Below are 27,490 nucleotides of genomic sequence, written 5' to 3'. Positions count from 1 at the left end.
GCCATCATCAGTTGAAGCATCTAGTACTTTTCACATATTCACAAGGTTTGCTCAGGGCACACACACACACACACACACACACACACACACACACACACAAATCCTCCAACCCAAGTGTCCCCTCTCTTTCTCTCTCTCTCTCTCTCTCTCTCTCTCTCTCTCTCTTGCTCTCTCTCTCCCTCTCTCTCCCCCTCTCTCTCTCTCTCTCTCTCTCCTCTCTCTCTCTCTCTCCCTCTCTCTCTCTCTCTCTCTCTCTCTCTCTCTCTCTCTCTCTCTCTCTCTCTCTCTCTCTCTCTCTCTCACCCTCTCTCTCCCTCTCTCTCTCTCTCTCTCTCTCTCTCTCTCTCTCTCTCTCTCTCTCTCTCTCTCTCTCTCTCTCTCTCTCTCCTCTCTCTCTCTCTCTCTCTCTCTCTCTCTCTCCTCTCCCTCTCCTCTCTCCCTATCTCTCTCTCTCCCTCTCTCTCTCTATCTCTCTCTCTCTCCCTCTCTCTCCCTATCTCTCTCTCTCCCTCTCTCTCTCCCCCCCCCCCTCTCTCTCTCTCTCTCTCTCTCTCTCTCTCTCTCTTCTATCTCTCTCTCTCTCTCTCTCTCTCTCTCTCTCTCTCTCTCTCTCTCTCTCTCTCTCATCTCTCTCTCTATCTCTCTCTCCCTCTCCCTAATCTGGCCACACTCCTCGTGACTCGATGGGGTTTGTGATAACGTCCTGCAGAAAGCGTGCCTCCTGGAGCACGCAGAGCATTTGTTCCTGCTCTCTCTCTATGTCGCCAGACCTGCTTCATCGCAGGCACTGCCTACTCTTTCCACACACACACACACACACACACACACACACACACACACACACACACACACACGCGCGGCGCGCGCGCGCGCACACACACAACACACACACACACACACACACACACACACACACGTGCTCTGAGCACAGGAGACCCTTCACAAGCAAAGACTGTCCTCCCCCTGCATCCTGCTGATCAGACGCTCTCTGCGGACACGGCCGCCCATCCGTCAGAGAGGCTGAGCATCCTCTGAGAGCATGGCAAGGCGCTGATTAAACCTGCCTACTGTACGCTACTCTGTCCTCGCCGAATGGAGAGACTCACACACAATAGTTAGCCCCCCCCCCCACCACACCCGCACCCCCCCCCCCCCCTCCGACATGAAGGGCAATGAATTCCAATGAAGCTCGGCTTGAATCCATGATTTATGCGCTTGTATGTGGAGTTTGTTGGCTGAGCGCTGCTCGCGGTCTCTCCTTTCCCGTGAGAGGGGGGGGGGGGGGGGGGGGAAGAACGCGGGCAATAGACATGGTAAACACGTAGTCGGCCTAACTGCGTCAGCGTGTAGAATGAGAACGCTCGCGGTTCAGGATTAGTCAATGAAACATATTGAGTTTGATGGTGGTGTGCCGTTCGGCGCCGGAGAGGAAAAGACATAACAGCTTGTTCTCTAAAACCCTTTCGCTTGAGATCATGTGAAGAGTTCCCGTCAGCAATCAAAGGCCCGGCTTACTGTGCTGAGGGACTGCAGTGGAAGGTGGTCCGACACTTCATGAGCAGAAAGTCATAGCCCACTGGTCTACAAGCCCCTCCCCACATCTCCTCCCACTACGTATACATGAGCCGCAATGGTCTAGTCTAGGCTGCCATTTCTCTCTTTTTTTAATGGTAAATAGACTGTATTCTTCCAAAGCTCTTTACTAATTGTCACTCACATTCATCAATTCACACACACACCGACGGCAGAGGGCAACCGGTGCAAGGTGCCCACCTGCTCATCGGGAACAGTTCGTCTCGGGAACCCTCTGATTACCGGGCGACCACTCTACCAATGTCACTGTCCACTGTCCGCCACTGTCGCGTCGCCCCAGTCATTTTCTCAAGGTTCCTAGCTGGTTCCTAGCTATTTGGTTGGTTTTGGTAAACGACAAGGCAATGACGAGGCAAATTATGTGTCCAATTTTCAGATATTCCATTCCACTAAATCTAGTCAACATTGTCTTATAGATCGGGGCGGCTGGGTAGCGCAGTGGAGAATGCACTTGCCTACCACCGCAGAGACTCTGGGATCGAATCCAGCTGTCAGCGGTGACCTCCGGCTTGGTCAGTCGTCCCTACTAACACAATTGGCAGTGTTAGCGGGTGGGAAGCCGGCGGGGTATGTGTCCTGGTCGTTGTAAACTGCGGTTCCTACTGGTCGGGGATCGGGGGGAAATAGCGTGAACCTCCGCACGCGTTACATTCCCCCAGTGAGAATCCTCGCTGTCAGGTGAAAAGAAGCGGCTGGCTGACTTCACATGTATCGGAGGAGGGCATGTGGTAGTTCTACACCCTCCCTAGGCCGACAGTGGGGACAATGGGACAGTGGGACAATGCGTGCAACGACCAGGAAGGGAATTGGCATAACGACTAAATTGGGATGGGAGCAAAAAGACAGAAAAAGTGAGAGAGAAAAAATTTATTTAAAGAAAAACATTGTCTTATAGATCATATCTTCATGATTTAGGCTGCTACTTTTTGAAGCTTCTCCTTTCACTGGTGATTGTTTATCCAGCTATATTTTAGCAGTCCGACTTGCATTGAATGTGGATTGCAGTCAGGGTTGTGCAAAGGAACGCAACATTATGAATAGTGCACAGCCTATTCCTTTACTATCAAACAGAGATCTAAAATACAAGATCAATTACAACAAGGGGAGCACAGTGGGAGAAAAAACTAGAGGGTTCTAAAGAAGGTTGGCTAAGTCCTCTACCGTTAGCATAGTGGGTCCTCCTCTTGGCTTCACGATGGGGGCGGACAGTGGTCTGGTAATCAGAAGGTTGCTGGTTCGAGTCCCGTTCCTCCCGGGCAGCATGTTAAGCAAGGCACTTAACCCCCTAATTGCTCCCAATGAGCAGGTTGGCACCTTGCATGGTTTCCTCCACCATTTGTGTGTGAATGTGTGAGTGAAAGCGTGAATGTGAGGAATAAAGAATTGTAAAGCGCTGTGGATAAAAGCTCTATTTAAATGCACCATTTACTGATCATTTACTGGCCATTGCCTCATTGCCTGCCGTCTAACCGTCTCCTATCAGGTTCATAAGAGCTACTCGCTGCCTTCACATTCGACCAACGAGTAATGCAATGTGCTAGACAAGATTTTCGGTTTACTAGAAAGAGTTGAGTAGCGATAACGTACGTTTCATAGCTCATTATTTTAGTGGGCATACAGAAAATCATTGTGGGCTCTAGTGTGAATCCACCCTGAGCTCTAGCAGGCAGATACATGTGTATCATATAGTCTATACTGCTGATGAGCTGTGGGATTCACACCAGGAGTCATTTCCTGCATAATTGTACTTCTGAGAGGGAAATTCAAATGGCAAGCCCCCGCAGCTTCTGATCCCCCCCCCCCCCCCCCATCTCCCTCACTCCTGGATTCCCTTGCTTTAAAGCAATGAGCCCAGGTCTCCGCCTAGTTAGATGTTCTTGTTGAGAACCATCAGAAACCCCACCGGGATGCTGATTGCCTTCACTGTGCCGGAGGATAGCCTACCCCTGTATCTCTCATCCAGCATTGACGGAGGGATAGCCTACCCTGTATCTCTCATCCAGCATGACAGAGGATAGCCTACCCTGTATCTCTCCTCCAGCGTGATGGAGGATAGCCTACCCTGTATCTCACCTCCAGTGTGATGGAGGATAGCCTACCCTGTATCTCTCATCCAGCGTGACGGAGGATAGCCTACCCTGTATCTCTCCTCCAGTGTGATGGAGGATGGCCCTACCCTGTATCTCTCCTCCAGTGTGATGGAGGATAGCCTACCCTGTATCTCTCCTCCAGCGTGACGGAGGATAGCCTACCCTGTATCTCTCCTCCAGTGTGATGGAGGATAGCCTACCCTGTATCTCTCCTCCAGTGTGATGGAGGATAGCCTACCCTGTATCTCTCCTCCAGTGTGATGGAGGATGGCCTACCCTCTATCTCTCCTCCAGTGTGATGGAGGATGGCCTACCCTCTATCTCTCCTCCAGTGTGATGGAGGATAGACCTACCCTGTATTTCTCCTCCAGCGTGATGGAGGATTGCCTACCCTGTATATCTCCTCCTACCCAGCATCACAAAGATGAGACTGTGACCCAGGAATACATCAACACACTCTCTCTGTTCATCTTCCACCCTCCTCTCTCTCTCTCTTTCTCCCCCTAATTCACTTGCTCTCCACCTCTCTCAATCTATCTCCCCCCTCTCCCTATCTCCCTCCCTCTCCCCCCCCCCACTCTCTCTCTCTCTCTCTCTCTCTCTCTCTCTCTCTCTCTCTCTCTCTCTCTCTCTCTCTCTCTCTCTCTCTCTCTATATCTCTCTCTCTTTCTCTCTCTCTCTCCCTCACACGTTGCATCCTCCGTGATGATTGAGTCTCCAGAGGAAAGAGGCAGCCATGGCTCACATTTCTAGCCCCTTTGTGGAGCACAAAAGATTCTTTGTTCCATTAAGTTCCTGCCTCAGAGCCGCCGCAGCCTGAAGGCAGTGGACAAGAGTGAATATTTTCAGCGCCATTTCATGTTTAACTCGGTGGGCGTCGTGTTTCGGATGCGTTCTGCTGTGAAGACCCACGCAAGGTCCCCTCTGCTGTGAAGACCCACGAAAGGTCTCTGGCCACACTAGTTTCACAGGGAAAACATGATGGCCAGATGGAAAATGCTGATGATAAAGTTAACGGTGCTGAAAACAACATAATTCTGCTCGTATAGATTGGTCAATGTGTGAAATGGTGGATAATGTAGCTCATACTTTACACAAGTGTTCCACAGCGTAGGTACTGTGGGCACCAGTGTTCACAGTAAGAGCCTTAGGGTGCTTTCACACCTGCCTTGTATAGTCCAGTTGAATCTAACCCTGGAGCGGTAACCCCACAACTCGGGTCTGTGTACCAAACAACCGCACACCTGTTGGGGTGAATATCGGTCCATTTACAAGTGAACCCTGGATAGGTTCGTTTGAGGTGTGAAAGAAATGCTATATCCACAAAGAATGGATTGCACGGTGCTAATTGCACCCTTACTTATAATTCCTTATGAATTGAAAATGGGGGACCCTGATGTAAACAAGACGAAAGTCTTTCTCTGGTCTGCATCCCCTTAACAATTGTGTGTATTGAGCCGTACTGTATTGTACCCATTCTGCAATCTGTTAATAACATTTTCATTCAATCAATCACCTGTAAGTAAGGGTGCAATTAGCACCGTGCAATCCATTCTTTGTGGATCTAGCCCTCAGTCTTTGGGTTTGAGTTGTTTTGGGACTTTCTTGGACCATAGAAATAACATGTATGAATTTCCTCTCTGTGCGTTCAGTAGGAAGCTATCCGGCTGCAAACTAGCCTAGCTTAGCACAAATGAAAGGAAGCAGACACAGACCACTAGTGATCCGTATCTGCTTCCATTCATTTGTGCTAAGCTACTAAAGCTAGGCTAGCTTGCAGCCGGATAGCTTCCTACTGAACGCACAGAGAGGAAATTGGCATTTATTGTCTTGTCTGACTCTGGAGAAGATGGTAAGCACATTTCCCATAATGTTGGCGTGTTCCTTTTAACCCATTCCGTGCCAATCACGATGATAGTCGGGTTAACTCGCCATCGCTTGCGTGCCAATCACGAGTATAGTCGGGTTTTAATCGTTATTTCTTTTATTAGCGATATCCATTTGCACGGATACATTATTTTTCAGTCCGCTTCTCTAGCGTGCATAAGGACACATATACTATCGATAATCTAGTGTTTATTTAACGATTCATAAATCAGCCGAAAAATTACAACGTGTTTTGTGTATTCCACTAAAGGGCTATTATCGCCTCTTTCTCTGGAATTACTAGAAATCTCCAAAACTATACTCGTATTCAAAACGGTATAAAACGGAAATGTACAGATGAAAAAACAATCCGTTTCATACATGTTGACTGCAAGCAAGTCATTGATAAGCGACGGGTGTATTAGACCCATAGCCATAATTTAAGATATAGTTTAAGCGTTCGCAAATATCCCCGTCCTCCCATTGATTAAAGCGCTGGCCTACAAGCCCTAATTTGGTCATATCCGGCCGGCTCTGAATGTGTTAAAGGGGAAACATTTTCAGAATTCATACATGCTATTCCTATGGTCTAAGAAAGTCCCAAAATAACTCAAACCCAAAGGCTAGAGTGCTAAAACTCATACTTGTGATGTCATCAAGTATACAGTTTGTAGCTGCTCCACAGACAATGAATTGGGAAAGATTGTAAAGATGACATTGAGAGCATCCAGGGAAACGTTCTGATTATACATTTCTATCTCAGAACTGAGAACACAACAACAGAATAAAGCTCGATTGGGAATCAAAAATGAAAACTCAAAATCAGTCTCCCATTCATTGTCAACAGAGCAGCTCCAGACGTTATACTTGATGACATCACACGTGTGAGTCTTGATTATCTGGTTTCTGGTTTTAGGTTTGAGTAACTCAAACATAACATACTGGAATTCTTCATTTGGGTGTTGTTCCCCTTTAAACTAACCATAATCAGGTGCAGTGTTCATTTCGTCAACGAAAACGATGACGAAATACAGTAAATACTTTTTTTCCATGACGAAGACGAGGCGATACTGTAACTAAATAAAAATGACCATTTGGTAACAAAAAATGTGACGTAATGTATCACCATTTTCATTAACAAATGCAATGAAATGATAATGTCAAAGACCTAATTAAAGGACAAATTATTTGGCTGAAATATATTTTATCCAATGCACTCACTTAGCAAAATCTGCACATCCATACATCACATGCTTATGATTGGGTGAACCTGGTTGATCTAATGAGCTGTCATCCAAGCTGTGTGCGTAGGGGAGGGGAGAGGAGAGGAGAGGAGAGGAGAGGAGAGGAGAGGAGAGGAGAGGAGAGGAGAGGAGAGGAGAGGAGAGGAGAGGAGAGGAGAGGAGAAGAGAAGAGAAGAGAAGAGAAGAGAGGAGAGGAGAGGAGAGGAGAGGAGAGGAGAGGAGAGGAGAGGAGAGGAGAGGAGAGGAGAGGAGAGGAGAGGAGAGAGCTCCAGCTCTGCAAAGCGTATTGCACACAGAGACCTGCCTAGACACAAACAAGAAGTGCCATCGGCTACATAAAACAATGTATTTATTTAGTCTATATAGAACAAGTTGAAAATTATGAGACATCTAGGTAGATTGATTACGGTATGTTGACAGAATCAATCCACTCATTGCCCAGAGCGTTTCCATTTTCAAGCAATCCCAGTGGGTGGTGAATACAGTTAAAAATAATTTCACTGGTGAGACTGATCTTGGCTCTCATTCAGTAGGCTACCTGCTGCTATTTATTCAGGCGACATAATTTTTAAGAAGCATGAGGTGTTACATTCTCCACTGTGATTGAAAGGTCGTCAGTGGAGAGGATTCAGCTGGCGAGTGAAGTAGCTCCGTTTTGCTCAAATTCAGTTTGAGGTGGTTGGGGCGTCATCCATGTCGGACAGGCATGCCGAGATCCGTGCACAGATCCGCTCCTTCATGCTGTATCATTAAGTGCATGCACTTTAGACTCTAATTGGAAGTTCTTCAGAAGAAAACTTGAAGCACCTCTAAAATCACCGGTGTGCTGTAATGATTTCATTAAAAAAAAAGCATTTGACAAAATCTTCTATACAATCTTCAAAATTCTATCAATTGTATAGCTTGGCTTTCTTTTGCATCTAGCAGCAAAGCTTGCAGGGGTTGTGTGGTGGGTGGTTGTGGTGCTTTAGTGGCTTAACCTCTGCTTGCCAGTAGCCACCAGACTGCATGCATCAAGTGCCACTGTGAGTGTTGGATGATCATGGTACTGTACACACATAGTTCAAGTCAAGACAAGTCAAGAGTCAAGACAAGTCAAGTCAAGAGTTTTATTTGTCACGGCATACAAGTATACAATTAAATGCGGGTGGTCTTGCCCGCAACGATGTGCAATACAGTGGTACAACATATAATAGAATCCAATAAAAACAACATTGTGCAATAACAGGTAACAGGTAACATGGTGTGACATCTCGGTATCTGTACATAGTTATTTACAGAGCATATAGGACATGCTAGGTAGCTTTGGTAGTGCAATACACTGTTACTGTTGCTATACTAATTTAAAGTGGCCTTTCCTTTTGGCAATAAGTGTGGGTGAGTGTGGCATGAGTGTGTGCCCGCTCATGTTAAAGTGTTAAAGTGGCTGCTAGTGCACAGCGTGCGTGTCGTGTGTGTGCTCATGTGTGCTTGTGTGTGGATAGTTCAGTGTTCTGTGGCACTCAATGTTCATTGTTCAAGGCTCTGATGGCCTGGGGGAAGAAGCTGAGCCTAAGCCTCTCTGTCCTAGTAGCTGGGGTTCGCAGGCGTCTGCCTGACCTCAGCAGCTGGAACAGGCTGTTATTGGGGTGGTGGGGGTCTTTCATTATTCTGCAGGCTCTGGATTTCTAGTTGTTTACATTAATCATATTACATATGATCCCGATTCCCCACAGGCATGTATCCGGGGTCCGGCTTTATACCTAGGCTTGCCTAGTCTTATTTCTATTCAGTAGTGTGCATTCTCTTTGTCGATGGAACCGTTAACGGTGGTTAACGGTGAAACAAAATGTTTTTTTACATATAATTTGAAATGTTATTTATTTGCCTGTTCGCGCCTGTTCCTGGCAACGCAATTAGGGATAATAATCAGGATGGAGATAATGAACACGTAGCAGCACAGTGTTTTTCCAAAACACATGATTGAGAAAAACTCTGTGTTGCTCTCTTCCAGAGTCTATTGACGACTGTCCCAGTAACTGCTTTGGCAATGGGGACTGTGTGGCGGGAACGTGCCACTGCTTTTTAGGATACAGGGGACCCGACTGTGGACGAGGTGAGTCACTCTCTCTATCTCTCTCTCTCCATCAGTCACACACACACACACACACACACACACACACACACACACACACACACACACACACACACACACACACACACACGCACACACACACACACACACACACACACACACACACACACACACACACACACACACACACACACACACACACACACACACACACACACACACACACACACACACACAAACACCAGTGTTGTAGTACTCAAGTCCAGGACTCGGACTCAAGTCTGAGACCTGGACTGATTTTCAGGACTTGTGACTCGACTTGGACTTGATCACTGATGACTTGGACTTGGACTCGAGCATTGACTGCATTCGGACTCGGAAGGTCTCGAGGACTCAGATTTGTTAAAGGGGAACTATTTTACAATTTCTTTCACTATTTGGGCACTTTTACACAATTCCTGTGAGTCTATGGAACACCTCTGTAATTCTTTATTTTTTTTTATTCATTGTTTTGTATTTCTAATCAAGTCCTCAAAAACAGCATTTTTCTACCTCAAGATCTTAAGCCGTTTTGAGCCTGGGCTCCAACCACTGTGTGCAGCTCATCATGTACCTGATGCCACACAGCCACATTATCATGCAGCTGAGTCTCTCTGACATCACAAATCATCACATTTTCAGATGACTCAGTTCAGTGAGGGTGAATATTGTGAGAGGAGAATTGGAAGAATGCGCCAATATGAGAATTAGAGACATAGATCATATTAATATAAGTTCACATAGCTAGGAAACAATGCTAAACACTCAAAAAGGCCATTTATAAGATAGTTCCCCTTTAATTGATGAATACTTTTTTTTAATAAAATTGTTTGGTCATAATCATTTGGCATAATAATATATGAATAGCTAGTGCATTTGTTTGGCTATTGTGTCACAAAGTAAATAAACTCCCATTGAAATGGTGACCGCTGTGTCATTTATGTTTAATGTAGACCTTTTTGTTTATTTGTAAGTCAGCTGGATCAGCTGTGTATGTCAGACTGCCAGAGTGGAGTGGACTCAACCTTGATGACTTGGACTCGGACTCAGAAATGGGTAATGGGGACTCGACTCGGACTCGACTCAGGCTCTTCTTTGGTGACTCAGACTTGGACTTGGACTCTAACACTGGGGACTCGGGACTCGACTCGGACACGAGATTTAGTGACCCGACTACAACACTGACACACACACAAACTCACTGAGAACAGTGGACGGTTCTCACAAACAATTCCAAAATGTATTCAGGACATGAAGTATGTCTGACAAGCATCTGTAAACACGACGCAGGGTGTAATTTACTGTCGAAATTAGCTTTTGATTGCATACGTTACGTAAACAACACAATTGATTGCATTGACGATATAAATTCCATATCCTTTTCAATTAGATGAGCCCAACACATCTAATTCTCTCCTTCCACCGTACCTCTGCTTTAATTTCACCTCTGGTACATCTTACCAGTCATTTGTTAAGCGTCAAAGAAGCAGAGGCGTTATGTGTCTTCATAATTGTTTTATAACTTAACAGAGAACTTTGGGCACATATCTTCTGTTATTCACAAGTTAGGAAGAAGCATAATGCCTCTGCCTGGTTGCAGGGTCAGTGTAGCTATTTCATTTCCACAACTAGAGCCACCGCTACAGTATGTTCTAAATAAATAAACAAATACAAAATCAACTTATGGCATCATTTTATGGCGTCTGCCAAATTACATTTTGGCCTCATCCTCAGGAGAAAAGCCCATCTGTTATGTCGGTAATGAAGGGTAATAATTATTGGCTCTTTTTTATTTATTTTTTTTACAGCTCATTCAATTTAAATTTAAATGCCACATAGCGAGGGTACTGTGTAAATGTATGCTATTTAGTTTTGCTACAATCTGGGTCATGAATGAGGACAGACGCAGTATATTGCAAAAATTATCTTTTTTTGTCTGTCTCACAATACTAGCACTGGGCAACTGGGCAACATTCTAGCCTTTTGGTCTGAATGGCATTGTTTGACACACACACACACACACACACACACACACACACACACACACACACACACACACACACACACACACACACACACACACACACACACACGCACACACACACATTATTCTCTGAGGCTACGGTTAGAAGAGCCCATTCACATGGATGTGTGTCTGCCTGCTCTCTTCAAAGCCACCTGCCCGGTGCTCTGCAGTGGGAACGGTCAGTACCTCAAAGGCCGCTGCATGTGTCACAGTGGCTGGAAGGGCTCCGAGTGTGACGTTCCGACCAACCAGTGCATCGACGTCACCTGCAGCAGCCGCGGCACCTGCATCGTGGGAACGTGCATCTGCAACCCGGGCTACAAGGGAGAGAACTGCGAAGAAGGTGACTCCTGGTTATTCCTGCACTGTAGTGTCCTGATACTGTTAGCCAGCGTTACCAAACCAACACTGACGTGTCCTGATACTGTTAGCCAGCGTTACCAAACCAACACTGTCGTGTCCTGATACTGTTAGCCAGCGTTACCAAACCAACACTGACGTGTCCTGATACTGTTAGCCAGCGTTACCAAACCAACACTGTCGTGTCCTGATACTGTTAGCCAGCGTTACCAAACCAACACTGTAGTGTCCTGATACTGTTAGCCAGCGTTACCAAACCAACACTGACGTGTCCTGATACTGTTAGCCAGCGTTACCAAACCAACACTGTCGTGTCCTGATACTGTTAGCCAGCGTTACCAAACCAACACTGACGTCCATCCATAAAATGCAAGGGATGTTGTTGTTGTTGTTGTTGTTGTTGTTGTTGTTGTTGTTGTTGTTGTTGTTGTTGTTGTTGTTGTTCTTGATGTTGATGCTGTTGTTGATGTTGATGGTGTTGTTATTGTTGTTGTTATTGTATCTTATTTTGGCTTTTATTTTTGTTTACTTTTTGATCCCACTGCAGGTTACGCTGCTTATTATTATTTTTTTAATTTAGTTATTTTATTATGATAAAAATTGCTCATTCTTAACTCATTCAGCGCCTAGGGGGTCGCTGTTTACCTTCTGGGTAGAACGCCATGATCGCTTTGTTCAATGGGGAGAAAGCCAAACTTGCGAGTGCTAAAACTATATGAAATATTATAGCTATGGATCTAATACACCCGTCGATTGTCAGTGAGTTTCTTCCAGTCAACATGCACAAAACAGATCATTTTTTCATACATACATTTCCGTTTAATACCGTGATGAATATGAGTATATTTCCAGAGCCTTCTGTCTAATCTCAAGAAACTCGAGCAAACCGTGCTTCAATGTATTTCCTTAGAAATCGTGCCATTTGTCGCTTGAGTTATGAATCGTTCTGAAAATAACGCTAGATTATAGGTATTATATGTGTCCTCATGCACGATACAGAAGCGGGGCTGAAAAATTGCTTCTCAGTGCCTTGGCCACAGCCAACGGCAGAATCACACACACACACGCTCCGATGGTGGCGAAAGAAACATCTGATCAATCCAAGATTGGTAACATAGAGTCCTTACCTGGTCTCTGATGTACTGCAAAATAGATTAATCCAATTCCTTGATTCCAAATATTGATCGCGTTTATTGATCCAACGTTATATGTCCAAAATGCTCCGAGTGTCCCACATCCATGTGTTATAACGTTAGTCATGCCCGAGAAGGAAAACCTGGACCGGACTTGTTAGATCTCTGCACAGCCCAAGGGGGAGGGATTTCAATGATGTGCAATACCGGCTGGAAGGCGTAGGACGGTATTTGCCCTTTGCGAGCTCAGACCCATTCCCAATGATAACATCAGGCTGGATGGATGAAAAATGAATGGATATAACGAATAAAAGAAATAACGATTAAAACCCGACTTTTCTCGTGATTGGCGCTCAACGCATGGCGAGTTAACCCGATTTTTCTCGTGAGTGGCGTCCAATGAGTTAAAGTTGATCCGTCTTTGTGTGCTGTTGAGGAGGAAGATTGAGATTAATGTATTATTATACCCTCCATCATATATATATATATATATATATATATATATATATATATATATATATATATATATATATATATATATATATATATATATATATAGCTGTGGTGGATCTATTATTTCACTGTGGCGTTCTATCCACTTCTGAATGCATGTAGGGGAAACACTTCTGTCAAAGACAAGACTCAGACTATTAACTCATTCCCCGCCAACAACGTTTACAGTATATACGTTATTGGGCGCCATCCTTTGAACGCCAACCATGTATATATATACGTTATTTGATAGGTTTTCCTTTTTTTCCTTTTCCTTTTCGATATTTGTATTCATTATTCATCCGGGGATCTCTGTGTTACCATAGGGAATGAGTCTGAGATCGCCAAAGTGCAATACCGGCCGCATCCAGCTAGACGGCGGTATCAAGCACCCTTTGATACCTTGTATCTTGGCCTGTGCAACGGTCAAATGTCACCGGGCTCACTTTTCTTTGTCGGGCGAATGGAGCGGTTATAACGATCGGATCGAGACGCGTCAAATGCATGATGTATGGTGAATTATGTTGGCGACACGATCGACACCAATACTGGGACTCGCAATCAGATAATTGGAATATTCTTTTTGGGGTACATCCTAGTGAAGGTAAGGGCTATATGATATCAATCCTGCATTGATCCAGCCATGTCTTCACCCCGATCGCAACATATGTGCGTAACGTTACTCCACAATGTATGCCGTTGGTGACGATCAAAGCATGATGGAACATAATATCTATGCTATAGATTTGATTTGGGAATAATAGCGTGTACAGGCAAGAAACGGCAACGTTTATAGTAGAATTGACGTATAAGCCTATTACTCAGCCCTCCAGGAATGAACCCAGACCACGCTATAACGATACTTATATTCACCACGGTATAACACGGGAACGTATGGATGGAAAAATGTATTCTCTTTCACATATTGAACGATAGATAGGTGATGTCAAATGGGCCATAGTATTGTATCCATAGCTATAATATAGATAGAATATAGTTATTTATAGCTCTACAAACAAGGTGACTCCTATCTTTTAAAGCGTGGCAGTGCTAGAACGGGGCCCTGAGTTAATAGCTGGCATATGGCTTATTTAAAAAATCCCCCAGTACTACTGTAGATGCAAAGACAGGGACCACTTGGCACGCGTCCTGTTCTCTCAACTCCTCAGCACAGGCACCGTAACGAGGTGGGAGTTGTTTGAACTCCAGAAGTCCTCGTAGCATTCAACACAGATATGACTCTTTCCTCCTTTACATCACGGATGTATTGCACAAAATTCAATTTGCGGCATAAAAAAATTAAAAAAAGTAATCCACTTATGAGAGGAAATATCTGTGAAAAATAGTCTCACGTTAATCCATTAACACCACCGTGCTGGCGGTGGGGGAGAATCCTTGGCCAGACAGGAGTGAGGCAGCCATTGTGTTTGTCAGTTCTTGAAGGCTCTCATTTCACGATGAAAAATGGGCCCCGGGATGTTGATAGATGAGGTCCTGTGACATCCCTAGCCCCCCGTTCTATTTCGGTTGGTGCACCGGCCAATAAGGAGTGGAGGGGATTCTGGTTGAGGGCCCTTTAACATTTGTACCTTTCTTCCTTCGTGACCTTCAGCCACGATGATTAATTGCCAGGAGAGAGAGTCTTGTCAGTTAGCCTCTGATCCTTGTGCCTTGTGCCCAAACCATCTGCTAAGAGGCGAGGGATCCTGTTTGTCTTATTACAACGGCCTTTATACCCGTTTGTGTCGTGGTAAAGGGGAGCTGCCATGCCGCGGCCCTGGCTCTCTCTCCGTGGCCAGACATGGCTCCTGCCTGGCGCCCATTTGCCATCTGTGTGTACTGTTCCGTTATTGTTTCAGCGGGGCGACGGGTTATTATTCTTCTTTCCTTTCCGCTGTGCAGCCGGAGCTTGTGTCCCCAAGGCTCTGAACACTTATTTAACGACCTGTCAAGGGAGGAGATGCTATAGAGGCAGTCGCTAATTTTGTATTTGCATAGAAATGAAAACGGTAAACTCTTGCCGTCTTAATTGCGAGCTCTTGATCGTGTAGCAGGAGGCCAAAGGCGCCGCACCTTTAGTCACAGTGATCTTCTAAACAGGCTGTAAACAGGATAAACACCTGCTCTCTTCACTCTGGAAGTCTCGCCGTCGCCCTGAGGCTTTTCTCCTCACCGTACCACATCTTCCCTTCCTTTCACCCCGTCGAGGTAGGTTTTCGGTTTAGTACAGCGGCGGGGGGGGGTTTCAATTTAGAACAACATGCTCTCTCGTCGAGGCGTCCTCCCTCTTAGGGAGGGAATGTCATTACAGCAGCCAGGAGAGCAGCGTGGCGCTGCAGCTGCAGGTCGCTGCAGTCAGTCGGCCCCCTCTGTGAAAGTAGCCATTTAATTTGCCTGTTTTCTAAAGCTCGTCCCGGGCTGTCTGGCTGCGGAGGCATGGGGCCTCCTCGCGTGTCAGCTTGTGTCGCTCTGTGCGGGTGACTGTACGCGCGCTAAGCCAGTTGGAAGGGCTGCCGAGCTGGGCCCACCCTGGACGTGTCATCCTACTCTGAGGTGCCAGGTTGGCGCGCCAGGAGAGCCGGCGTGCCAGTGTGTGTGTGTGTTTGTTTGCGTGTTCGTGTGTGTGTGGGGACAGCAGGTGACTGCTTGACTGACGATGCCCTTTTGGATTCCTTTCAGTGGACTGCCTGGACCCGACGTGCTCGGGCCGAGGGGTGTGCGTGAGGGGAGAGTGCCACTGCTTTGTGGGCTGGGGGGGTCCCGGCTGCGAGAGCCCACGGGCCTCCTGCATGGACCAGTGTTCTGGACACGGAGCGTTCCTGGCCGACACCGGAACCTGCAGCTGTGACCCCAGCTGGACTGGCCACGACTGCTCCACAGGTGAGCGCTTCACCGGCACCAGGAGCGAATGCTGAAGGGATCCTAGTGACGTCATAAACGTCTTTCTTTGTTCTTTTTATAGACCGTTTCAGTGGAGTTGCGTTGCTAGGGAACAGCTTAGTTTGTTTTCCCAGTGCAATGTTTGCAAAAGAAATTCAAAAGCTGACAGGAAAACAAACAAAAACCTGATGAAAGGACAAATTATTTGGCTGATGTATATTTTATCCAATGACCTGCATGGCTCCCGGTAAAACAACGAATACATTTCAAAATCCTCATGTTCACATACAAAGCCATAAACGGCCTCTCCCCAGCCTACATAAAAGAACTCCTGGTCCAATCAACCAGCTCCAGATCCCTCTGTTCAAACAACCAAATCTGGATGTGCCCCGGGCCGATGTAACTATTGGTTGAGGGGCACAATATAAATAAATGTATCATATCATATCATGCCACTCACTTAGCAAAATCTGCATATCCATACATTACATGCTTATGATTGGATGAGAGGAGAGCTGCAGCTCTGCGATGCATATTGCACACAGAGACCTGCCTAAACACAAACAATAAGGGCCATCGGCTACATAAAACAACGTATTTATTTAGTCTATATAGAACACGTTGAGAATTACGGGACATCTAGGTAGATTGATTACGGTATGTTGACAGAATCCACTTATTGCCCAGAGCGTATAAGTATAAGTAATCCCAGTGGGTGGTGAATACAGTTAAAAATTATTTCACAGGTGAAACTGATCTTGGCTCTCATTCAATAAGCTACCTGCTGTTATTTATTCAGGCAACATCATTTTTAAGAAGCATGAGGTGGAGGGCAGGTATGAGTGGATAAACAGTATGAGTGGATACACAGTATGAGTGTATAACCAGTATGAGTGGATACACAGTATGAGTGGATAAACAGTATGAGTGGATAAACAGTGCTTCTTCAGGGCTTTACACAGCCCACTGTTTCTGGATATTACAGTGACTGCAGGGCCCTAGTGTCCCACCCCTCACGCTGCATCATTAAATGCATGCAGTTTAGACTCTAGTTGGACATTCTTCAGAAGAAAGCTTTCGGAGTGAAGCCCATCTAACATCACCTGTGCGCTTGATGAAAGATTACTGTAATGATTTCATTTGAAAAAGGACGAAAAAACACTAAAACTTGTATAGATCTACTGAAACTAGACTAAAACTAACAATAATTCAAATGACTAAAATGTGACTGAAACAGATATGCATTTTAATCAAAAGACTAAGACTAAATCCAAATCACTACTCTGACTAAACCCTACACTGCGCTAACACTGCTGCCCTGCCTGTAACATTACTGTTATGTTTAAAACCAATGGATACGGGGAAATGAAACAAACAAACTGAGAAATGTAAGATATGTATTTTAAGTTAAAATGTCACTATATTTCCGTGCTTCTCTCCTTCCCTCGTATCTGATTCGTGTGTCACCCCTCTGTGAATCACAGAGAGCAGAGGAAAGAAGAGAAACTATAGCGTGAGCGTTAATGATGGTAAAACGCAGTAGAGACTCACACTGAGCTGAAATGAAAACGAGTGCACATAAATTAGGTAAATAACATAAATAAAATATTTAGTTTCTTTCAGTGGCGGGCAGGAAGGGTAACCACATGGGATTGAAATCTCTTTTTCATGTGGGCCCTGCCCTTAAGGAGGGGGATACAAAAACCTTACATAAAAACATGATGCAGCATAAACGTACTGTAGAACACATGAATGCACGAGAGCTGAAAAGAGAGGCATCAGTATTACTAAAACATGCTCTCAAATGGTTAGAACCCCTTGAACTGAATATGATACAATGCAGTATCAGACAATAACAAAATGGAGGTCCCTTGCCAACAGTATACAGTATACTATACTTGGGGCTCCTTGATATGAAACAAGAAAGAAAATAAAACTGCCTATAATTCAATTTCGCCCCACAATTTATAAACATAACTGAGCAATTCGCTCTCACCAGTCCTGCTATAGAAGAATCGTTATCACCATGCACAACGGAGAGCGCAATTTCCTACCTGTCAATATCTTCTGCCGCAGCTTAACGTCTCATTATGTACAATAAACAGCCCCCTTTTCTTGCCATGCAATAACATTGACTCCTACGTCAGTTCACCTTTGCCTTTTTGGTATTTATTTATTTTTGTCTGAATTTCCTTCACTCCTCGACTCGCTGAAACTTCGATAATTGCGAGGCTCCTCGCAGAAATAACACTTGTGATTATGTTAAAAGGAACCGCCTCACATAAAAAGCCCCAATTATTCCCATCAATGATCAGTTAGAGGTCCGCTGCTATAGCAATCAGAGCCTGTCTTGATTTTGCTCCAAATTATGTTTCCTTTCCAAATAGCTTCGCTCTCTAAACCTCCCCACGGTTGCTTGGCGGGTTTGGAATGAGAAGGAAAAGGGCAGATCTAATGCAAGTTAACCCTTTCACTACCACACTGCAGATGGTTAACCTGTAGTGTGGTAGTGAAAGGGTTAACCAGTGTGGTAGTGAAAGGGTTAACCAGTGTGGTAGTGAAAGGGTTAACCTGTATTGTTGCAGTGAAAGGGTTAACCATTTGGTAGTGTGGTAGTGAAAGGTTAACCTGCTGTAGTGTGGTAGTGAAAGGTTAACCTGCTGTAGTGTGGTAGTGAAAGGTTAACCTTCTGTAGTGTGGTAGTGAAAGGTTAACCTTCTGTAGTGTGGTAGTGAAAGGTTAACCTGCTGTAGTGTGGTAGTGAAAGGTTAACCTTCTGTAGTGTGGTAGTGAAAGGTTAACCTTCTGTAGTGTGGTAGTGAAAGGTTAACCTGCTGTAGTGTGGTAGTGAAAGGTTAACCTTCTGTAGTGTGGTAGTGAAAGGTTAACCGTCTGTAGTGTGGTAGTGAAAGGTTAACCGTCTGTAGTGTGGTAGTGAAAGGTTAACCTTCTGTAGTGTGGTAGTGAAAGGTTAACCTTCTGTAGTGTGGTAGTGAAAGGTTAACCTTCTGTAGTGTGGTAGTGAAAGGTTAACCGTCTGTAGTGTGGTAGTGAAAGGTTAACCGTCTGTAGCGTGGTAGTGAAAGGTTAACCTGCTGTAGTGTGGTAGTGAAAGGTTAACCTTCTGTAGTGTGGTAGTGAAAGGTTAACCTTCTGTAGTGTGGTAGTGAAAGGTTAACCTTCTGTAGTGTGGTAGTGAAAGGTTAACCTTCTGTAGTGTGGTAGTGAAAGGTTAACCTGCTGTAGTGTGGTAGTGAAAGGTTAACCGTCTGTAGTGTGGTAGTGAAAGGTTAACCGTCTGTAGCGTGGTAGTGAAAGGTTAACCTGCTGTAGTGTGGTAGTGAAAGGTTAACCGTCTGTAGTGTGGTAGTGAAAGGTTAACCTGCTGTAGTGTGGTAGTGAAAGGTTAACCTGCTGTAGTGTGGTAGTGAAAGGTTAACCTGCTGTAGTGTGGTAGTGAAAGGTTAACCTGCTGTAGTGTGGTAGTGAAAGGTTAACCTTCTGTCGTGTGGTAGTGAAAGGTTAACCTGCTGTAGTGTGGTAGTGAAAGGTTAACCTTCTGTAGTGTGGTAGTGAAAGGTTAACCTTCTGTAGTGTGGTAATGAAAGGTTAACCTGCTGTAGTGTGGTAGTGAAAGGTTAACCTGCTGTAGTGTGGTAGTGAAAGGTTAACCTGCTGTAGTGTGGTAGTGAAAGGTTAACCTTCTGTAGTGTGGTAGTGAAAGGTTAACCTGCTGTAGTGTGGTAGTGAAAGGTTAACCTGCTGTAGTGTGGTAGTGAAAGGTTAACCTGCTGTAGTGTGGTAGTGAAAGGTTAACCTTATGTAGTGTGGTAGTGAAAGGTTAACCTTCTGTAGTGTGGTAGTGAAAGGTTAACCTTCTGTAGTGTGGTAGTGAAAGGTTAACCTTATGTAGTGTGGTAGTGAAAGGTTAACCTTCTGTAGTGTGGTAGTGAAAGGTTAACCTTCTGTAGTGTGGTAGTGAAATGTTAACCTGCTGTAGTGTGGTAGTGAAAGGTTAACCTTCTGTAGTGTGGTAGTGAAAGGTTAACCTTCTGTAGTGTGGTAGTGAAAGGTTAACCTTCTGTAGTGTGGTAGTGAAAGGTTAACCGTCTGTAGTGTGGTAGAAAGGTTAACCTGCTGTAGTGTGGTAGTGAAAGGTTAACCTGCTGTAGTGTGGTAGTGAAAGGTTAACCTTCTGTAGTGTGGTAGTGAAAGGTTAACCTGCTGTAGTGTGGTAGTGAAAGGTTAACCTTCTGTCGTGTGGTAGTGAAAGGGTTAATGTGCCTCCTCCGATCCCTGCGTGCCTCACACTGACACGGAGACTCACGGCGGACAGACGGCAGGATCGGTCCCATTGTACACCGGCTTGTCTGGGGGGCACACAACATTCTCCCTGGGTACTCTGGACCGCGCACTATAGGCCGAGGCCCTAAAATACAATTCCAACACAGTTTCACAGCTACGCTATGCCGTCTTCAGGCTCTAGGGGCGAAGAAAGCAATCGGCAATGCGATACGGGTTCAGCCTTAACAATAATAGTAGCACATCCTCTCATGTTATCCCCCAATGCCAAAAGGCTAATTCAGTTTACTGGCAAATTGGTTTCCATACATGACAACACTGAATTCCAAAGGCTTAAATGAGTGCTCACATTTTAAATACAGCGCCGTGAAATATATATATATATATATATATATATATATATATATATATATATATATATATATATATATATATATATATATATATATATATATATATATATATATATATATATATATATATATTTCACAGCGCTGTATTTAAAAAATATATATATATATATGTTAATCACTCGCTAAGGCCTTGGTATTTATCACTGATATGTATTTAGTACTGCCTGTAATAATATACATCGTAATGACATCCTTAAGTGTTCCTTTAAGGTAAATTACCACCTACTTAGAGCGTGACTGAAGTGGGCATGAATGTGGGAGTGTAGAGAAATTGTACCATCGCAGGTTGGCTGGCTCTCATTATGCAAATTGACCCATTTCCCCCCTCATGTTTTCCTCCTAGTTGGCTCTAAAAAAATAAATATTTTTAAAGTAATGCTGTGATATGTTGTGTTAAGCTCACAGAATGACATACGCATTTAAAGGGCCATTGTGCTATGTGTTACTCGTTAACATGCTACTTACCGATGCGTTTGGATGACATCACCGGGCGGTCAGCAGACCTCTAGTGAACTGCAGACTCTATTTCCTCAACTATTTCCTCCACTTTCCTCATGTTGTTGGTTTCTACTACAGTTGAAAATAGTTGAGGAAGTATAGTGTCTCTCTGAGTCGCTCTCTGGCAGGTGGCAGTTTCTCGGGGGGCATCATAGGAGGACAGAATGAGAGGATTAATAATATTAATTATAATAATATGCTTTAATTGTATATCACCTTTCATACAAGGATTGCAGTTCCAAGTGCTTCACAGCAGAAAATAAATGCATATGCATAAAATGAGCACAAAATTGGCAGATCAAGAGCAAAGTGAGGACATAAAGTGATTATTAAAATAACTATTTGAATCAATTAAGGGTTGAAAAGGGGTGAAGTGGCCCTTTTAGGTGATCACACTAGGATGCCCATTGTCCCCTGAGGATGTGAGGAGACGGAAGGACATTTAATCCTCCTCCTGATGAACCGCAGAGATCTCATCTACTGATTATCAATACATCGGAAACACATCAGCTTTGTCTTTCGAGATACCGGGACCAAAAATAGCGATGCCCTTTTCAACTGCTCTCCTCCTCTCCTCTCCTTCCATAATTCATACCAAATATTTCTGAAATGAGATTTTTTTTTGCAGCAGCGCGGGCGACTGAGAATGGCGCGGCTCCCTTTATATTCCGTGCAGACAGACTGACCTATTAGGTAGAATCCCGGGGATTTGCACGGAAAGGGGCAGCTATACTTCTGAGCTTCCCCTTGCATAGAAGGAGCTCTAGAAATGATGATGAGTTGGCTCTTTATCCCCCGCTATACTTCGTTGTGAAAGCTTGCGTAGTCCAACGCGGAGGGACATTCTGAGACGGGGTATTAAGCGCGCGGACGTGCAGAGGAGGGGGGAGAATATAGAAAGCAGTCAACATCTTTCTTTCGCCATTCAGCAATTTCCCCGCAAACTCCGAAGTCGCCCCACAAAACTAATTTCCTCAGGTGGGTGTCGCCGCCGCGTGACTCCCGCGCGCGCGCAGAGTTATCGCCAGCGCTCGCCATAAAACACCCCGCGATGCCTGCTCTTTTATGTGTTGGTATATGTGTGTTTTTATGCCGCGTTCTGCCATTCACACATCCCGCCGAGGGTTTGTTTACAAGGTCCTTTAGTGCAAATGGTACAAGTCGCCATGGGGATGGGAGCGTTTCTCACTCTTGGGCTCCCTGGGTAATGAGGGTCTGCCTGCAGGCTGTAATTACATCTTTATCACATTCAAGGTTTTCTCCCCGTGTTCCGTGACCAGTTGTCTCCCCGGCTGCACCAGAGTGCATTTCCTGTGACCAGTTTCCAATAACAACGTTCCCCGTGAACGTATGTGGCCGTGTCGCTGTGAACATTATTATACACAATTACACGGTATTAAAGTATTACAAACTATTACAGTATTACACACTATTACACTATAACACTATTAGTATTACACACGATTACACTGTTTGGGGGGAATAAACCTTTACAACTATTTGGGTGGAGTAAACCTTTAAATCTATCTGAGTGGTATAAACCTTTAAATCTATCTGAGTGGTATGAACCTTTAAATCTATCTGAGTGGTATAAACCTTTAAATCTATCTGAGTGGTATAAACCTTTAAATGTATCTGAGTGGTATGAACCTTTAAATTTATCTGAGTGGTATGAACCTTTAAATCTATCTGAGTGGTATGAACCTTTAAATCTATCTGAGTGGTATAAACCTTTAAATCTATCTGAGTGGTATAAACCTTTAAATCTACCTGAGTGGTATGAACCTTTAAATCTATCTGAGTGGTATGAACCTTTAAATCTATCTGAGTGGTATAAACCTTTAAATCTATCTGAGTGGTATGAACCTTTAAATCTATCTGAGTGGTATGAACCTTTAAATCTATCTGAGTGGTATAAACCTTTAAATCTATCTGAGTGGTATGAACCTTTAAATCTATCTGAGTGGTATAAACCTTTCAAACTATTTGGGTGGAATAAACCTTTAAAATGTTCAAAAGTTCATTGACACCTCCCATACATCTCTACGACAAGCGTTCATGATATGTAAGGGGGCAGGGCTTATTTCAATGGACAATAATGGAAATGATTAATAAATGTTTTTAATGCATAGGTACATCAACGACAACAGGTTCACTATGGCATGTTGTAAACAGGTGCCAGAGAGCTGATTACCAGTGCACCTGTGTAGTATCACCCTCTTGCGTTCAAAAGGCATAACTTCGTACTGAATATGTATTTCAATAGACATAGCGTTGCATGGTGTGTGTGTGCGTGTGTGTGTGTGCGTGTGTGTGTGTGCGTGCGTGCGTGTAACTATGCACGCGTGCACACTACAGCACTCAATGAAATGAAATGCAGGAAAAATTTGGAGAATTTGCATAATTCAACAAAGGGATTTCCAAAGCTGGTAAATTCATGTTAGGGTTTGTGGCTCAAAAGACCAACCCACTCAATTTCATTTGTAACAATGACAAAATAGGCGCAGTTAAGGCAGTAATTGGACTTATTAATAGACTTTACCTCCATTCCAGTTCCCCTGTGGCCTTATTTGAATCGTTTTGGCTAATAAGACAGGAATACATGGGGGCTATTGTTCATCGCGGCCCACCAAGGCTAAAGCCTCTTTACAACGGAACGCGTAATAAAGAGGCAACCGTTTTAAATAAGCGATCTGACGGTGCTTAATTTCTCTCTCTCTCTCTCTCCGCTCCGTCCGAGTCTCTGCGGACTCCGTGAGACTAGTGGGCGACGTCCTGGGCTCTGTCCCCGCCTGGCAGGGAGGTCTTTCAGCGGCTCCACAATAGCTCCAGCCAAAAGTCTGGCTGCTGCTCTGCTGGTCTCTTCTGCTCGGAAAACCCCACCGCTGTTGTAGACCGGTGCTTCCGGTTGGGCGTTCCAGGGGAGTTTAGGCAGCTCTCGCTCTCTCTCTCTCTCTCTCTCTCTCTCTCTCTCTCTCTCTCTCTCTCTCTCTCTCTCTCTCTCTCTCTCTCTCTCTCTCTCTCTCTCTCTCTCTCTCTCTCTCTCTCTCTCGGAGGGAGCACATCCTGTGCCCGATCACTGTGTCGAGCATCATGTCGGTGTACCCCCCCCCCCCCCCGACTATACAGTATGTGGAGGAGAGAGAGACCCGAGAACACGTCGCATAAAATCTACTTTGCAATTACACACCTAATGGTAGAGGGTATAATTTGCTTGTAAATCACCTCTGGGAGAGAGATATATAGAAAGCCTCCGCTCGTTGCATTTGCAGTCAGACAATTTTTTAATTAAAGCTGACATGTGTTGCAGCTCCTATAGAAGTTTAAATTGGATACCACCCCCCCCCCCCCCCCCGCCCCACACCCCCTTGTGACACAAAGAGGGGAGTTTACAAAGGCAGGTCCGAGGGGGGTGAAGAGTCGGCTGCTAAGGCATGTCCTTTCTTTGTAATGGACTTATTAGATTTTGTATTGTCAAAAAGAGGACATAATGGATTGGCCCCACGTATGAGGTTGCAGGAATTTCTTTTCAGCCGGCCATCTCGGACAAGGTAGCGGAGCGTGGCCGCCTCTTCCACCGACAATAACTCCCGCATTTGTCTTTCCTCCACCCTTGTCGCCTTCTCCTGTCACCGCCTCTTCTTCCTCTGTCCGTCCCACGTCTCCCCCCATCCTCCCTCCTCCTCCCTCCTCCTCCTCCTCCTCTCCTTCCCTCCTGTCTTGTCTTTTCTTGCCTCTGTCTCTTCCTTTTTCTCCTTGTTGCACCCACCCCCACCCCCGCCCCACCCCACCCACCCCTGTCTCCACAGAGATTGGTGCAGCGGACTGTGGTGGCCATGGCATCTGTGTGTCGGGCACCTGCCGCTGTGATGACGGCTGGATGGGTGCCGGGTGTGACCAGAGGGCGTGTCACCCGCGCTGCAACGAGCACGGGACCTGCAGGGACGGCAAGTGTGAATGCAGCCCGGGCTGGAACGGAGAGCACTGCTCTATCGGTAAGGACAAGACGAGGCTCTCTCTCTCTGTGTGTGTGTGTGTGTGTGTGTGTGTGTGTGTGTGTGTGTGTGTGTGTGTGTGTGTGTGTGTGTGTGTGTGTGTGTGTGTGTGTGTGTGTGTGTGTGTGTGTGTGTGTGTGTGTGTGTGTGTGTGTGTGTGTGTGTGTGTGTGTGTGTGTGTGTGTGTGTGTGTGTGTGTGTGTGTGTGTGTGTGTGTGTGTGTGTCTGTTTGTAGACGGTATGTATGTTTGTATTAGGTGTGTGTGCAAAGTGCAAACACACACATGCGTGTGTGTGTCTATCTGTATCTGTGTGTCCATGGCTGTCTTAGTGCGTGTGTGTGTGTGTGTGTGTGTGTGTGTGTGTGTGCGCGTGTGTGCATTACGTGTCTGTTTGTATGTCTGTCTGTCTGTCTGTCTGGTTGTCTGCTTTTGGTGTGTGTGTGTGTGTGTGTGTGCGTCTGTGTGTGCGTCTGTGTGTGTGTGTGCGTGTGTGTGTGCGTGTGCGTGTGTGTCTGTGTGTGGGGGGATAAGGGCCCAGTGGTAGAAAAGAGGGGGGGAGGCGGGGCATGCTTATTGAATTTGGCAACTCGATAAAGCATGAACACAGGTTTGCTCAGAATCTGACGCTTGTCTTCATGCATTTTAATGTGGGAATGTGCTACGGTGTCCTTCTTCTTCTTTTTTTTGAATTAATTTATTTATTTTTACTCATCCTTCCTCATCCTCTTGTTTTTCTCTCCACTTACCGCTGGTTTCTGAGACGGCGACATGCGAGTCACTGTGCCAGGTCAACCACAGGTATCATTTCAAGGCAGCGAAGCAACTCTATCCCACCGGCGCCATGTTTTTTTTTTCTTCTAAAAACAGAAAGAAAAGACATTAAGTCACAGTCAAAGTCAAATGTATTTATTTTTTAAGTTTGAAATACGCCGAGTCCTTGACTCACTATTCATCGCTTCCCGCCTTGGAAAGCCTGGCCACACAGACACATGCACAGGGTTATTTTTATGCGATTCCCGCGCCGCAGTGCCCAGACGCCAGCGTAGACGTTTAGTGGGGTTAGAGTGTTAAAAGAACCGCCGCTGCAGCTGTGTGTGTTGCCCTGGAAATGAGCGAAATCTATACTAGTTCTCTAGAGGAGAATGTCGTGATGTTGTCAGCCGCTCCTATATGCTGTACTAGTAGGTTATTATATATCTTTCATAGCAGAGGAGTTCATGTTCAAGGGTGATAATTGCGTTATCAAGTTTCTTTTTTTCTTTCAATAGCTAGCAGTGACTCCCCACCCCCGTCTACAACTTAAACTTCATCTTCTCGCTTCTTGCGTCTTCTTGCAACTTAGACTCCATCGCTGGCCAGAAACTTCGAGATGAAAGTTCATACTTCCCCAGTGCTTCCAAACACTCTAAAGATTTCTCATCCGTGGAAGTTATCTATCGTGGTGACAATACGTTGCAATTCTCATTGCTTTTGTTTTGAATTTATACATTCATACATTATACGACTTTGGACAAAAATGCCCCAAACCTGTTGGTATTACATACATTTGTGTCATTAACGACCAAGGCTATTACATGGTAGAATTTCATCCCAAGTCAGACTTAAAAGTTATCCATGGAGTTTTCTTGTAAACGGCTGCTTGTGTTTATATTGACATTTCCAACTAAATGGACCGAGTTTCCTATTGTTGTTCTATAGTCTACAAGGTGAATATATTTCCTACCTCGTATAACCTTTGATGAGTAAATCTTCTTCGATTTGCTCTCGCACGTTTGTATCCATCCATGTTAAGATTCACTTTTGGTTTAGGCAAAGTTGTTACGAGTCCTACCTTCTTTGATTTACAGGCAGTTCGATTGTTAGATTTCGACAATGATCATATCGAGATCAATCAATTTGAAGCACACGGACATGTTTAGTCGAGTGCACTCTTTTTGTGTGCTACATCACCCCCATGTCATGGTGTCCTTGTGGACTTCCTGGAAGACTTTTCTAGAACCCCTTGTTTCGCCTACTGTTAGCTATAGCTCCAATTTCATCAACTAGTGGGCAAAAACTCCATTGAGACTTTTCTAGAACCCCTTGTTTCGCCTACTGTTAGCTATAGCTCCAATTTCATCAACTAGTGGGCAAAAACTCCATTGGATACCTTTACCTGCTGGTCACAGTGCCCCCTCCAAGGGTACCATTAGGAAAGGGTAAACACAATGGCCCATATTCACAAACCTTCCCAGAGCAGAAGTACTGATCTGGGGTCAGTGACCAGAAACACTTGTCTAACAAACGTCAAACGTTGTGGACATGATGTGAATGGCCGAGCTGGACACTTCCAACAACAAAAAGCGTTGCAATGGTGGAATACGGATGCAAACTGAAGACTCATCAATGTTTTAAACACATTATAGATGCCCCTTTGAACTGTATTGCCACCAGTGGGAGCTGAACGTTTGGGTAAACACAACCTTATTGAATAAATAGGATGA

At 45.0% G+C, this 27,490-nt stretch overlaps 1 protein-coding gene across 1 annotated transcript in view; it reads left to right on the top strand.

Annotated features, from left to right (window-relative positions):
* tenm4 (teneurin transmembrane protein 4) overlaps positions 1 to 27,490 on the top strand; it is a 345,863-nt gene that overhangs the window by 202,940 nt on the left and 115,433 nt on the right. The window contains exons 11-15 of the mRNA XM_084310380.1: positions 982 to 1,010; positions 8,787 to 8,888; positions 11,081 to 11,275; positions 15,597 to 15,797; positions 24,820 to 25,005. Coding sequence (XP_084166506.1) covers positions 982 to 1,010; positions 8,787 to 8,888; positions 11,081 to 11,275; positions 15,597 to 15,797; positions 24,820 to 25,005 — 713 coding nt within the window. The remainder of the gene's footprint in view (positions 1 to 981; positions 1,011 to 8,786; positions 8,889 to 11,080; positions 11,276 to 15,596; positions 15,798 to 24,819; positions 25,006 to 27,490) is intronic.

Source organism: Notolepis coatsorum (assembly GCF_963971535.1).
Source record: "Notolepis coatsorum genome assembly, chromosome: 1".
Lineage (NCBI taxonomy): Eukaryota > Metazoa > Chordata > Actinopteri > Aulopiformes > Paralepididae > Notolepis > Notolepis coatsorum.
The sequence above is the reverse complement of the archived record's forward strand: the minus strand, read 5'-3'. Positions and strand labels throughout refer to the sequence as shown.